At 40.6% G+C, this 14,296-nt stretch overlaps 1 protein-coding gene across 1 annotated transcript; it reads left to right on the top strand.

Moving 5' to 3' along the window:
- The first annotated feature begins 398 nt into the window (after positions 1 to 398).
- On the top strand, positions 399 to 1,251 carry LOC119798484. Its single transcript, XM_038307978.1, has 2 exons — positions 399 to 575; positions 721 to 1,251. Exons 1-2 carry the CDS (start codon positions 495 to 497, stop codon positions 1,249 to 1,251), a joined length of 612 nt encoding a protein of 203 aa, XP_038163906.1. The 5' UTR covers positions 399 to 494.
- The last annotated feature ends 13,045 nt before the right edge of the window (positions 1,252 to 14,296 follow it).

Raw genomic sequence — 14,296 nt, 5'->3', positions numbered from 1 at the left:
GACAACCTCGCACCATCATTACGGACGAGATGCGAGCAACAGTCATTGACCATGTCATTGTCCATGGCATGACAATGGCTGAAGCAGGACTAAGAGTCCGTCCAAACCTGAGTAGGTTCACCATGGCCACCTTTATCAGGGCATTCAGACAACACAACAGGTATTGTACTCTATTGCTTTCTTTGTCACAATACAATTTTACAAGCCTGTGAAAGTAGTCTATTACAGTAGTTTCAAATCAGTTGTTACTGTATTGTAAAACATGTCAATTGACGACAGGTTTCTTTCTTTAGAGTTGAAAGAATGCCACATAGAGGTGGGTGGGTTACCATATTCACAGCGGCACAAGAAACCCACATTGTGGATATGGTTCGTGAGAACAAACTCATCAGACTCCGGGAGATCAGAGACAAAGTCATTGACGATATGTGAACTTTGAGGGCATTGATGATGTCAGCTTGGCCACAATAGACCGAGTTCTCCAGCGCCAAAAGATGCGGATGAAACAAGTCTATAGGGTTCCCTTTGAGCGAAACTCTGCACGACACAAAGACCTACGTTACGAGTATGTGCAAGTAAGTATACATCCATGTTCACAGTACAGTTAGTAAACATACTGTGTTGCTCAGTGGCCTACATTACTTCTGGACAATACAGTACGTAATATGCTACCTGATTGACTGTTGCTCTGAACACCTGTGCACTTTCACATTTTCACAGAGGATATTACAGTTGGACGTAATGGCCAGACCTCATGAGTACCTCTTCCTGGATGAGGCTGGCTTCAACCTGCACAAACGAAGGCAAAGAGGCCGTAACATCATTGGCCAAAGAGCCATCACTGAGGTTCCTGGCCAACGGGGGGGTAATATTACTCTTTGTGCGGCCATGGGTTTGGAGGGGCTTTTCCACCGGCAGGCTGTCCTTGGGTCTTACAACACCCAACATCTCCTAACCTTCCTAGAGGAGCTAAAAGATATCCTCCTAGACCGCCAACAACACCATCCTGGGCCCGAACATCCCATTTATGTGATCATTTGGGACAATGTACGCTTCCACACAACAAACCAAATCAGTGAGTGGTTCACCACCAACAGTAACCATTTTTTAAATGTCTGTCTGCCACCCTACTCCCCTTTCCTGAACTCTATAGAGGAGTTCTTCTCATCGTGGAGATGGAAGGTTTATGACAGACAACCATACACTAAGGGAGAAAAACCTCCTAAGGGCAATGGAGCTGGCGTGTGTTGACATCCCAGTGGAGAACTTCCAAGGATGGATCCGCCATTCCAGGGCGTTTTTCCCACGGTGCCTGAGAAGAGACAATATAGCCTGTGATGTGGATGAGGTGATGTGGCCTGATGCAGCTCAGCGACATGATGCCGCAAAGTGATTGTGGTGTAAATACTGTAAAATGAATAAAAAAACTGCACACCCTGATCATGTTTTCAAGAGTACTGTTGTGGGCAATAGATTCTGCTTTTGCAGTGAGTTGTGTTACAGTAGTGTACAGAATTTACTATAGATTTATACCCTTCATATGAAACTCACAAATCTAAATGCCCAATCCTCTGCAGCACTCTAAGAAGATCCATAATTGTAAAGTTTCTAAAAATATGCATTGGCAGTAAAGAAACAAAGAACCTTCTCACAAATTGAGCATTGTGTTTTCAATTGTTTTGCTGTAGTGTGTAATGATGTGTATAGTGTTTACATTTTTGAAAGCTTCGAGCTGCTCTTTTGGTGTGAAAGTTTGAGTTTTGAAGGGAGAAGGTGTGGTTGTGTTTATGTAGCTTTAGAAAAGGGTGTTGTGTTTAGACATTGAAGAACATGGATGAAACGTTTGTGAAATGTGTTTTAGCATTTGAGAAACACTGTAAATGCCTTTGAGAGCATTTAAAAGGTCATTTCTCCTTGTGCACGCTCTGTTTAAAGGAAAAGTCCAGTCAGCAAAAAATACTCAATGGATCATTATTTATACCTAAAGCTAATACGTTCACTGTGATTTAATGAATTTAGCAATAATTCCTAAAAACATTTAAAAAAAAATTTTCAGTCACAATCGGTTAGTTTTGTCCAAATATAATAACCCCTCCCTCCTGACATCTTCCAGCAGTGACGTCACGGTGCGGTAAGCCTAGCGCCATTCTTCCCGCTTTACAAGCAAAATCAATTGGAGTAAATAGATTTCCAGAGGACTTCACCATTGATATTCACCAGAGCTATAGTTAAACTGAAAATGCCCACGTGCATGGCAGCTGGATGCTAGAATACATTGGGTAAAAGTGAAAAAAAGAGTTATCTCACCTTTCCGATTCCTGATCCTCCACGGATGGGTTGGTCGTTGGATCGCCAACTTGCAGAGGGAGAATTTGCCATCGAACTTCTGGCCAGAGAAAAAACACATAATATGTAGCCAACATTTGGAAGAAGAATGTTTTCAAGATGACTTGGATAAAAGCGCGTTGTGACAAACACCAGATACAGCACTGGGACTTAATCAACAGCCGATACCACACCGTGACGTCACAGACCAGTAGGTGGCAGTAGTGTTCTTTGACAAACATGGATGCCTCCAGTAAAGCACATTAAAATGAATATTACTCTTAATTATCACTTAGCAGTTATTGCACAGTATGTAATAATTTAATATTTAATGTACTTTTATAAGTTTGAATTCTGAATATGACCCGACATTTCCTTTAAAAGTTGCTGTTTGCATCACTCATACAAGCTTACCTTTCAAAGGAAGATTTTCAAATTTTCCATCGTGTCAGACTCACCACTGGAAAGTGAAAATGGGGACGAGCACGTAGTACGGCCTTATGTAAACATATCACCAGAATGATTGACAATTAGGACGACCACTTATTTAGATGATCCACCAGGAATAAGAACATCCTCCACTATACTTTTAAAATGTACAACTCTGGTTTAGTGCACCTGTTTATCTTCTGAGCAAAGAGGAATGGAAAGTACAACAAGAGGCCTCCTCTGTTCTAGAACCATTTGAGCATATCACTGTGGAGACCAGTGCACATTATATTATTTAGCAGTTGTCATGTTTATTAGTTGCTGCATATGGAAAGCAATTTCAAGAAGACTGTGTATAAGTAATCGTTTAACACCTGTTGTTCACTTGTTTTCAATCTGTAACATGTTAATCTGCTGCAAGGGCCCGCATAAAAGGATGGCTGAGCACCTGAGTAACTGTGAGGAAAGTAAAGGAGCTTCTGACGCTCTCTGTGCATCAGTGGAAAAAAAATCTCTTTATGGAATACAATGCTGTCCCGTCAGAAACCACCAATCCCCAACATGGATTCAAGAAGCTGCCCTTCAGTTAAATTAGAGCAGTTGATGAAAATCCTCAGAGAATTTATGCAACAGCAGCAGGATCCATCCTGTCAAGTGCACCACCGGGGGACCAAGAGAGAAAACAGGAAGTAAAGCACAAACAAAATGAACCAACAGCATCAGCTGTTTGGAGGTTCTTTGAAGAACAAGCAGCTGGTGAAACTTTAAGGAGTCCGTCAACAGATGTCATCATGGAAATGAGATCATATCCTGAGGAGCCCCTTTCAGGGAGAAGTGCAGACCCACGGAGCTGGTGGCAAACCAAATGTACAGTCTACTCACATCTTTCACATGTGATGGCATGCAGACCCTGCATTGCTGCAGCATCTGTCCCCTCAGGGAGCGTCTTGTCCAAAACAGGATGGATCAAAACAGAAAGGAGAAGCAGGACCAGACCTGTGAAGATCAGGCAAATAATATATATTTTTTTAAAACTTCCATATACACAAAAAAGGCCTGAACATCATGTACAAAAAGTTCCTAAACCCTTTTATGGGGGTTGGGGGCATTTAGGAATACATGCCATAGACCAGGGTTTCCCAAACAATTTCAGCCTGTGACACAAAAATAATAATATTTCACTTTACTTTGGGTAAATTATCCAACATTAAACACAGGAAACAGTTAAAGAAAAAAACAAAAAACAAACAAACCTTCAATTCCTAAAAAGAATGGATAGGCTGAAGCAAAGCTTATTCTTGCCTACCCTGTTTTATACTTACAACTTTTACAACCTACCAGGTTCTTCACAGTACGTATATAAATATCAAAATCTACATAACAACATAGGATTTTATCATTTTACCTTTGAAAGCTCTTTTGAAATTCACCAAGAAACTGCATAAATTAAAGTCGTAGGGAAGTCATATTTAAATATCTAATTGTTCTGGTTTAAACGTGTATATAAATGTACTCTTTATCAGACCATATTGTCCCAAAAGTTACAAAATTTCTATTTAAAAGAAAAATCCTGTCTTAAAAACTGTTTTATTTCCTTATCTTATGCAGGCCAGTTAGTTATACATTAGCCTGAACATCTAAATTCAGCCATTCATATATCAACAATCATCTGTCAATCAAATTTTTTCCTTCATAGCATCTTGATTCAAATGTCACAGATAATACACGTAACATCGAAATAAGAAATAAAATTATTTTCTTTCCCATTGCGTTGCGTCCCAGTGTTCACGGGGATGGACGTCTGTGTCTTCGGCAGGCATAGAGCTAACAGAACTGGCAGCGTTGCGAGGCAAGGGCTCAAACATGTACGGCTGGAAGCCTTCTACACCAAACCAAGCTTCTGCCGCCCTGGCGTCCTCTTTAACAACATCTTTGTCCCCACTTTCCTCCTCTAAATAAAAAATGGATGACGGAGGAGACTCATCCACGACCTCCAACACTAAACTCTCCTCCTCTTGCATGTTTCCTCTGTCCATAGCATTCCTTGACAGTGTCGTTTCTAAGTCACTAATTTAGTGCTACTTGGTCCCAATGGAATTTCCCACCTACGACTTTAAAATCATCATTCGATTCATTCCACAGTTTCAAGCCAATAACTGAAACTCATCTAGACTTTATCTGGCCTTTTTTTCTTGTGTGCATTCAAATATAAAAAACCTCCTTAAGTATATTTATTCTCTCTTAACTTAAATGCTTAATTCATTATTTCCAGCATTTTTTCTTTTTTATAAATGATAACTTTGAATTGTTATTTGTTGCTTTGACTAAAGAGTTTGTCAGTTTAGATAAACAGACTGGAGATCCCCTGAAAATACATAAAAGTACTTCAATCTATAACTATTTAGATGTTTAAGTAAATCATTTGAATATTTTTAAATCATATTTTTAAATAAATTTTAATGATGTTATTATTTTTAACAATGTACAGTCAACCTACAGAACTTTGCTTGTTTGTCAACTACACCAGATTTCTTTTTAAGATCAACTAAGAAAAGTAAAAACAGACATTCTTTTGAAATTCTTTTGTTTAGTTTTTTTTTTTGACCCAGGCCACTTTCATACATATACACTTTCATGTATCTGAACCATATTACATTGCCATGATGTTTTTTTTCCTAAAACAACCCCAGCCTCAACAGTCAGCTCACATTTAATCTGAAATTTATGTCAGTGCTGAAACAGACACACAATGGTTTGATCGGGGTGATAAAGATCACAACGGAACGCGTACGGTGTATGAAAAAAACATGAACAAGATGGCAGATGTGAATGGTCCTCTGTTTTACAATTCCATGGCATTCTGAGTTGCAGGTTTCAGCAGGAGCCTTTATGCACGCTCCATGCATGACAACACAGCTTAATGGGCACCCAGCTAATCGCAATGACATGCTCCCTTCTGTTGCTAGAATTAGTCAACTTTAAAAAGCAACATTTTACTTAAGAATTAAAAATCATTACGGTGTACGCTGTAGATAGCGCTCCTTGAATTTGTGTAGAAATTTGTTGCAGAAACACTAAAATGTCTAAATATAACTCCTGCAAACTCGGCATGGCAACAGCAGGCTGTTCACCCTGACATCTGGTGGTGGTTGCATTGAAAATACACTCACCGGCCACTTTATTAGGTACCCCATGCTAGTAACGGGTTGGACCCCCTTTTGCCTTCAGAACTGCCTCAATTCTTCGTGGCATAGATTCAACAAGGTGCTGGAAGCATTCCTAAGGGAGTTTGGTCCATATTGACATGATGGCATCACACTGTTGCCGCAGATTTGTCGGCTGCACATCCATGATGCGAATCTCCCGTTCCACCACATGCCAAAGACTTTCCATTGGATTGAGATCTGGTGACTGTGGAGGCCATTTGAGTACAGTGAACTCATTGTCATGTTCAAGAAACCAGTCTGAGATGATTCCAGCTTTATGACATGGCGCATTATCCTGCTGAAAGTAGCCATCAGAAGTTGGGTACATTGTGGTCATAAAGGGATGGACATGGTCAGCAACATTACTCGGGTAGGCTGTGGCGTTGCAACGATGCTCAATTGGTACCAAGGGGCCCAAAGAGTGCCAAGAAAATATTCCCCACACCATGACACCACCACCACCAGCCTGAACCGTTGATACAAGGCAGGATGGATCCATGCTTTTATGTTGTAGACGCCAAATTCTGACCCTACCATCCGAATGTTGCAGCAGAAATGGAGACTCATCAGACCAGGCAACGTTTTTCCAATCTTCTATTGTCCAATTTCGATGAGCTTGTGCAAATTGTAGCCTCAGTTTCCTGTTCTTAGCTGAAAGGAGTGGCACCCGGTGTGGTCTTCTGCTGCTGTAGCCCATCTGCCTCAAAGTTCGACGTACTGTGCGTTCAGAGATGCTCTTCTGCCCACCTTGGTTGTAACGGGTGGTTATTTGAGTCACTGTTGCCCTTCTATCAGCTCGAACCAGTCTGGCCATTCTCCTCTGACCTCTGGCATCAACAAGGCATTTCCGCCCACAGAACTGCCGCTCACTGGATGTTTTTTCTTTTTCGGACCATTCTCTGTAAACCCTAGAGATGGTTGTGAGTGAAAATCCCAGTAGATCAGCAGTTTCTGAAATACTCAGAGCAGCCCTTCTGGCACAAACAATCATGCCACGTTCAAAGTCACTCAAATCACCTTTCTTCCCCATACTGATGCTTGGTTTGAACTGCAGGAGATTGTCTTGACCATGTCTACATGCCTAAATATACTGAGTTGCCGCCATGTGATTGACTGCTTAGAAATTAAGTGTTAACGAGCAGTTGGACAGGTGTACCTAATAAAGTGAGTGTATAACCAGGCTTGTTGTAAATGATAGTTATCAAGTATTCTCTTATTTATTTTGATGATTAAGCAAGTGATCAGATTTAGCTACACACAGGGTGGGGATTAGGCCCCAAGTTCCTGGGGGTCCATTAAAACTCAGCTGTTTACATGTATGGTTAATACAACTATTCCTTATTTGTGCAAATTAATTATGTTTGTGATAAAAAAATCCTTTCACTAAAATGCCTTCAGAATGCTTATGATTTTAAGTGTTTCTTGGACATACAACATAATGTATGTTGTATGTCTGTTCTATTAAAATGTCAGTATCTGTATAATGGGTCTGTTGTGTTTTTTCTTCCCAATTCAGAGGGCCCCATGCCTGTCTTCACCTAGGACCCCAAAATTCTTAAATCTGCCCCTGGCTACAGAGAACTAAGTTTTTGTAAGTTATAATAAAAAACAAACTGAGGCCAGAAGATTATAACATTTGTTTGCAAAGAATTGATATTGAACTATAAAAGAAAACAATATTTAAACAAGTAAAAGGTTAATGTCAGCTTTACAACCATTTTGTTTTCAGAGCAGGTAGCAGGTGTTTACCTGGGTGTGAAAAGCTGAGCTCCGCACTAAACCCGGGTTATTGAATTCCAGGAACAGCAAGTATACAAGGAAGGTGTTAAAATCTAAAGTAAAGTGTCCAAACGAAGTGTATGGATGCTGCAGGTTATTAAAATGGAGCCTAGGCGGATATTCAACTGAAGATACTCGTTATTTTTTCATACATCCACCTGCCAATGAGCCTTAAACCACACCTCCACGCAAAGCAAAAGGCATCCAAAGTTTATCTCAAAGGCCTCCGATCCATACCTGTCTGCTCCCAGTGCCCAGGCGGCGGATGTGCTGTGTGACCTCATTCAGATGACACCTTTTCAACCCACCTCCACCTTCGTAGCTAAGGCTTCATTAGAGTGTCATTCCTTCCGGACACTTACCGCGTTCCACGTCTCATTTCAACCGGTCCGGCAGAAGACCGCCATGTTGAGCCTGATTCTGCCAGAGGTTTCTTCCCAATGGGGAGTTTTTCCTCTCCACAGTCGCTTCATGCTAGCTCATCATGGACAGGTTCTTTCAACCTGTGTTATCCAACTGGACTTCTGTCTTCCAGGTCCCTGAGTGAAGCTCTAGTATCAGTTCACACAATTCCCTGGATCTCCCCATAAAGCTCAGCAGACCATCTCACTAACCAACAGTCTACAGACTGACCAACTTCATCCATCTCCACTCCACCACCAGTTTCAGGCTTATTATGCATATCTATCAAAACAAGCGCTATGTTTCCTGCCGAGGTATGAGTGCCAAAGACCAAGGAACTGTAACAATAAATTTCTCCTAATTGTCTTTTCTCTTTGTGTGACTTTTTCAGATTGAAATACCAGCGAATTGCTCATGGCAAAGCACCATCAGTGATAAGGATGTTTTGTCTCTCATCCAAAACATTTGTTCAAATTTGAACCTGACTGGAAGTAACAAACCTTAAGTGGCTGTAGTTTATTTCTGTAGCGCCAATTCACAACACATGTCATCTCAAAGCACTTTACAGTTCACCAGATCATCCAGTCAGATTGATTCAAAGTTTTCTATCTAAGGAAAACCAGTTGATTGCATCGACTCGTTGACTCAAATGTAATCCCTCACAATAAGCATTCTTGTAGCGACAGTGGAGAGGAAAAAACTCCCTTTTAACAGGAAGAAACCTCCAGGAGAACCAGGCTCAGTGTGAGCGGCCATCTGCTGAGGCTGACTGGGGTTCAAGGAGACAGAAGCAGATTGAAAATTGAATTTTCCTCTCCACTGTCACTACAAGCATGCGCGGTGTGAGAGATTGCTTTCTATTCAATGAGCCGAATTAATCAGCTGGTTTTCCAGTGATAATTTGGATAAATTGTCACTGTAAAGAGCCCTGGCATGTCATCTCTGTTTTCGTTATAATGGAATAAATATTAACCCCTCTCTGTAATCAGGGTATCAGACAGGTCCCCAGATAAAACCATGTTATTGTATTGCCTGTATTGGAAATGAAATATTGTCAAACAGGGGCGGATACAAAGGGGGGAAATTCCTAAAACCACCATTCTTATCAAATCTTTTTATAAATTCTTGTCTCGGCTATAATTCCTGGTTAATCAAGACATACAGTAGCATCATTAGACTGGAATGCAGTCAGAGGAGCAGGCATGTAGGTGAGAACATCGGTTTCCTCATGACAGACATCGTGTCATTTTCTCATACTTGGCAGCTCAGAAAACTGAAGGAGTGGCTTCTAGGGAAACTTTGAAAAAGCAAGTAATCCAGTGAATCAATCTGGGTCGGTAATTTTGGAGAAGGCACTTTAACATACTAATCTATTGTCTGTTTGAGTAGCCTACAAAATAATGTTCTTTTTCACTTTTTCCAGGTTTGTTGACTGCTTTTTTGTGAAGTGTGTTTCTTTTTTCTTTTGGTATTTCAATGGATGCAACAGTAAAGTTCCTCACTCTTTGGCTACTTTCTTTAACCTGACAACAGCCAGATGCATGTCTCGCTCCGCCTAGCTCCACTCACATACATCTGGGAACCCGCTCATTGAAAGCGATTTCCCCAACCGAATTTATGGTCTGTCCAATCAGGACGCAGGGCGGGTGTGTCCTGGAGTGGAGAAGCGACCGTGAGATTCCAACAACAATGGCGGCTTGCATTGAGGAAGCAAGCGTTAGCATTGATGCTGCTATTTCTTCTGTGTTGTCCAATCTATCTGATATTGTTTCATTAAAAGAACATCAGAGAACAGCTTTGAAGGCTTTTGTTGGACGAAACGATGTTTTCGCCCTTCTCCCGACCGGATTTGGCAAGAGCTTGATCTACCAAATGGCTCCTCCTCCCACAGCGTCACGGGTTAGCTTCGGTGTGAGTGGTTGAAATAGCACGTCAATAAAGATGACAGACAAGTGGCTTATCCAATCATAGGCAAGGAGTTTTGATAAGGCCCAGCCTTCAGTAAAGGCAATTCCTATGGCGGGTTCCCAGATGTATGTGAGTGGAGCTAGGCGGAGCGAGACATGCATCTGGCTGTTGTCAGGTTAACTTTCTTTGCCTGTGATGACATTTTAAATTCTTAAAGCGTGGTCTGTTACAGCAAACCCATTGCATTCCTAATGGTCTTGAAAATGTACGCTTTTGTCCCTGTCCAACTCCCCTATGATTGAAAGTGCTAACCAGAAAACAGTTAATTCATTCCATCCATTAAAGCAAATCAAGGTCAAATAATTCCCCAACAGAAGAAAAAACGAGCCCTTCTCATTGATATTTATTCAGTCTATGCAAGGGTAGATTAATGTGCATTTTGTGTGTACTGATGGCTGGTAAAAGTTTGTTGAAAGCTACGTTTGCAGGCAATGAACCCGCCTTCATTTGCTTTTAACTTCTGCTTTTTTCTGTCTATGCTGGTTCAAAATGACATTTTTGAGTACTAACAAAGCTTTCAATAAATTAACATCTAAATAACAATATATTCAGAGCAAACACCTTGCATTCTTAAACACCCTTTTTAGCAAAATGCCATCTTTTTGAAAAGTGAAAGAATGCTTTTTGTCTGTATACGTCCAACTGCATGGAGATTTTTCTTTTACATTTCATTAAATCAAGTTAATGTTTGTTTCCAATGAAAAATACCAGAAAAGCACCAATTTAAATATATTTCACTCACTACTGATTCATCTTGTGGAGGTGGGAGCAGTTTTCCTGCAGAACATCAGTCTTAGTCTGAGCTTTGAACAGGCTCTAACAGAAGGCCAACCTGGGTCTTTTTAGACCTATTTTTATGAAACGTTTAGTTCAAAGGCTGAATTTTCTCCATAACATAATCATCCTGCTATCCCTAAAGTTCACTGAACTTACTTCTTACATGAAAAATTCTATTTTTAAAATCTGTTATATGGTATTTTCAACCTCAGCAAACATTGTAACGTTTCAATGCATGGCTGTGACTCATTCGGTTTTGTTCATGGCAAGAAAAGGAGTGTAATGATGCATGAAAGGAGGGTTTGTTAGGCAGCCTTGGAAAAGGCAACCAAAAGCCAATTAACTGCAGAAAGCAAACACTGCTCTGTTTCTCCAAGGTACTCTGTTTTTGTGAAAACATATCACATGAAACAGAAAAAAATAATATATATATTTTTATCGGGGGTAATTACATCCTATCCAAAAAGAATGTAATTGCATCTCCTTTTACAGTAAAACATTGTGCAGTAATCACAAGACCATGTGGATAAAAATGGCATCCCGTATGAGCACTGCAATCAATCAATCGATCAAGTTCTTTATTTTCCAGTACAACTTACATTGTAATCAAGATTTCAGTTTCAATACGAACCATTTATCACATACAATGGTGTTGGCGATCCCCTGCAGATCGGAAGGGGAACGATTTACTGAGGCCCTTGGCAGCCATAGGAGCAGGGCGTTGGCACAATCTTATGGCTGCCAAGGGCTCCACCCAGAACATGCAAATTAAAACGGACCAATGGCTGCACCCCTTTGGAATGGGGGTTGTTTGGCCTCTTTTTTTAGCCTGCAATGCCCCATACCTGTCTATGTATCTGAAAGGGGGTCGTTAAAGGAAATTGTTGGCATGGCTGAACAGGTGGGTTCAATGCTTGTTGTCTGCATGTTGTCTAAGCAAAAAAAAAAGGCTTTGTTTTTTGGTCCACTCAATAAAGCCTCAAACTGAACACTATTTCTGACAGCAGAAGAGCTCTGAGCCAGCTCCCATGTCAGAGGATAAAGAGAGCACATCCATTGATGGAGTCACAGCCAAACAGAAAGACTATTTTGAGTGACTATGACCTGGATGACTGAGAATCTTCTCCAGCATATCTGAGCGGTAAGATTATATAACAATTTGGTTAGAATTAGCATTAGCATTGGTAACCAGTGGGAAAACAGTACAGAAAGAGAATAGGAAAGAATGAATGTGAGTTAAACCTACAGCTGTCACATTTGATTTTTACAATAGTTCCCTTATGCCATAAATAGTAATGAAAATAAACCACTACCAGTGTATCTTCATAATTTAAATTATTCAAAGTGTTATTAGAAATCTGCAAGTTCATAGCACATTTAAGGATTCAACTGACGTAGGAGAAAAAGGAAAATCTGTCGAATCCAAAAGGAAGCATGAAGCTCCTGGGATGGACGAATTATTACTGAACTGTTCAAATGTCATGTAGATGCTCTGACGTCAACATAGATGGAGTTATTTAACTGTTTCAAAGAAGAACAAGTACTTTACTAATTCTACAACATTTCACAAGAGAAAAAGAGTTGGGTTTTAGAGTAACAGATCATGCAACAAACAGGTATTCCCACTTCACAAGATCACCGAACAGTGTCCTGATTTCAAGATGCCTCTGGCACAAATTTCAGAGACTTTCGAAAAGCTTTTGATGGCATGCAGAGAGAATCTCTCTGGAGCCTAGCCAATCTCTGGCTTTTCTTCTTCTAAGATTAACATCTACAAAAAACTATACATGGGCTCATGATGCCACGAAGAGTTTCTCACATTTCCTAGAAATGGGAAATATGACAGAGAAGAAACTCAGTGTTTCTCTATTACAGTACCTAGAACTTTTGTTCTTGGCCTCTTAGAGAATGCTAATTTGAAATTAAAGTGCCAGAAAGCAGAGATGGGGGAGGTGGAGTCAACCAGACTTTTCCATCTAATGTATTTGTTCTGCCCAGCCACTAAGCCAAGTGAGTCCAATCTGCACAATATAATTCACTCTGCAGATCGGACTCAACTCGTAGCGATTATCCTTATTAGAGGTTCATGAATATCTACTTCGTCTTCAGCAATTTATTGAGTAAATCCATATATTGGGCAGGTTTATTTATCTAATGCTGATCAAGGTACAGTACTGTATGTGTGATTAGTGTAAAATTAGCCTAACCTGGTTTTGGCGCGTTTCGGCCTGCCCTCAGCGCACATTGATCCCTGTCTGGCCGTCCCTATGGGAAGTTTCTGGCTCTGCCATTGATCTCATTACAGAGACTTCAAAATATTTTAAATTTACTTTAAAAAAGCTGCGGTTAGAGCATAACTTCCCTTTCTTAGACACAGTAGCAGCCATCCAAAATGGCCCTTCCCAGTCAAATGCCAGCCCAATGGCAGCCAAATTCAAGCCACTGGAGTGACCTCCTCCTTCTTCTGGGTGTGCATATTTTTTTACTCTGACTCCATCCTTTCACTGAATTACATGGTCTGACCAGGCAATGATGCTTCTCTTTAGGTCTTGATGCCCACAAATCAAGACAGAAAGAATATTTTAGTACAGACATTGATGTTAAAATCTTAAGGGACCAGCCAAGGACCATTCAAGGAAAGTGGGGACATTTTGAATGGCTACTACTTTATATTTCCACTGAGGTTGGTTGGTTCTGTTAATGCATTTCAATATTTTTTTGACTTTCTGTAATCACTATAAATCTCTAGTAAATGTACACACATATATATGCACCTTTGCAGTGCATAGATTAATAATTAATGATTCTGCATAATACACACATTGATTGGGTTGAGAAGACTTCCTCTTACTTTTCTCTTACTCTATTTTTTTTTTTTTTTACTTCTGCATTTTAGAATTTAACAGCACATTTATTATGAGGAAGACTTTTCTCAGCCTGACCTGGATCACCTGCTGATTTGCCACACAAAAGCTCCTCCCAATCGCATAATGCACTTGTCATGGCATGATGGATATTAGCGTGTTGTGACAAACACGAAATACAACATATAGACTTGATCAACAGCCGATACCGCACCGTGACGGCAGAAACCGGTAGGTGGCAGTTCAATCTGAAAAAAACCCACACAAAGAGAAAAGATGGTTAGAAGAAATTTATTGTTACAGTTACTTTGTCTTTGGCACTCAGGCCTCGGCAGGAAACAGCGCTTGTTTTGATAGATATGCATGAACGGGAGCAAAGAACAGGGCTGTTTCCCCCAGGCCTAAAACTGGTGGTGGAGGGGGGCAAGATGAAGTTGGTCAGTCTGTAGACTGCTGGTTAGTGAGACGGTCTGCTGAGCTTTATAGAGAGATCCAGTGGATTGTTAGAGCTGATACTAGAGCTGCACTCAGGGGACCTGGAAGATG

The sequence above is a fragment of the Cyprinodon tularosa genome, unplaced genomic scaffold (genome assembly GCF_016077235.1).
Source record: "Cyprinodon tularosa strain WSP-4 unplaced genomic scaffold, ASM1607723v1 ctg626, whole genome shotgun sequence".
Lineage (NCBI taxonomy): Eukaryota > Metazoa > Chordata > Actinopteri > Cyprinodontiformes > Cyprinodontidae > Cyprinodon > Cyprinodon tularosa.
Note: the sequence above shows the minus strand (reverse complement) of the source record. Positions and strands in the feature narration are given on the sequence as shown.

Excerpts from the sequence above, each read along its gene's own strand:
- LOC119798484 (XM_038307978.1), top strand. The coding sequence starts at position 495 with ATGCGGATGAAACAAGTCTATAGGGTTCCCTTTGAGCGAAACTCTGCA. Across the intron at positions 576-720 it reads TACGTTACGAGTATGTGCAA|AGGATATTACAGTTGGACGT; the intron begins GTAAGTATACAT and ends ACATTTTCACAG.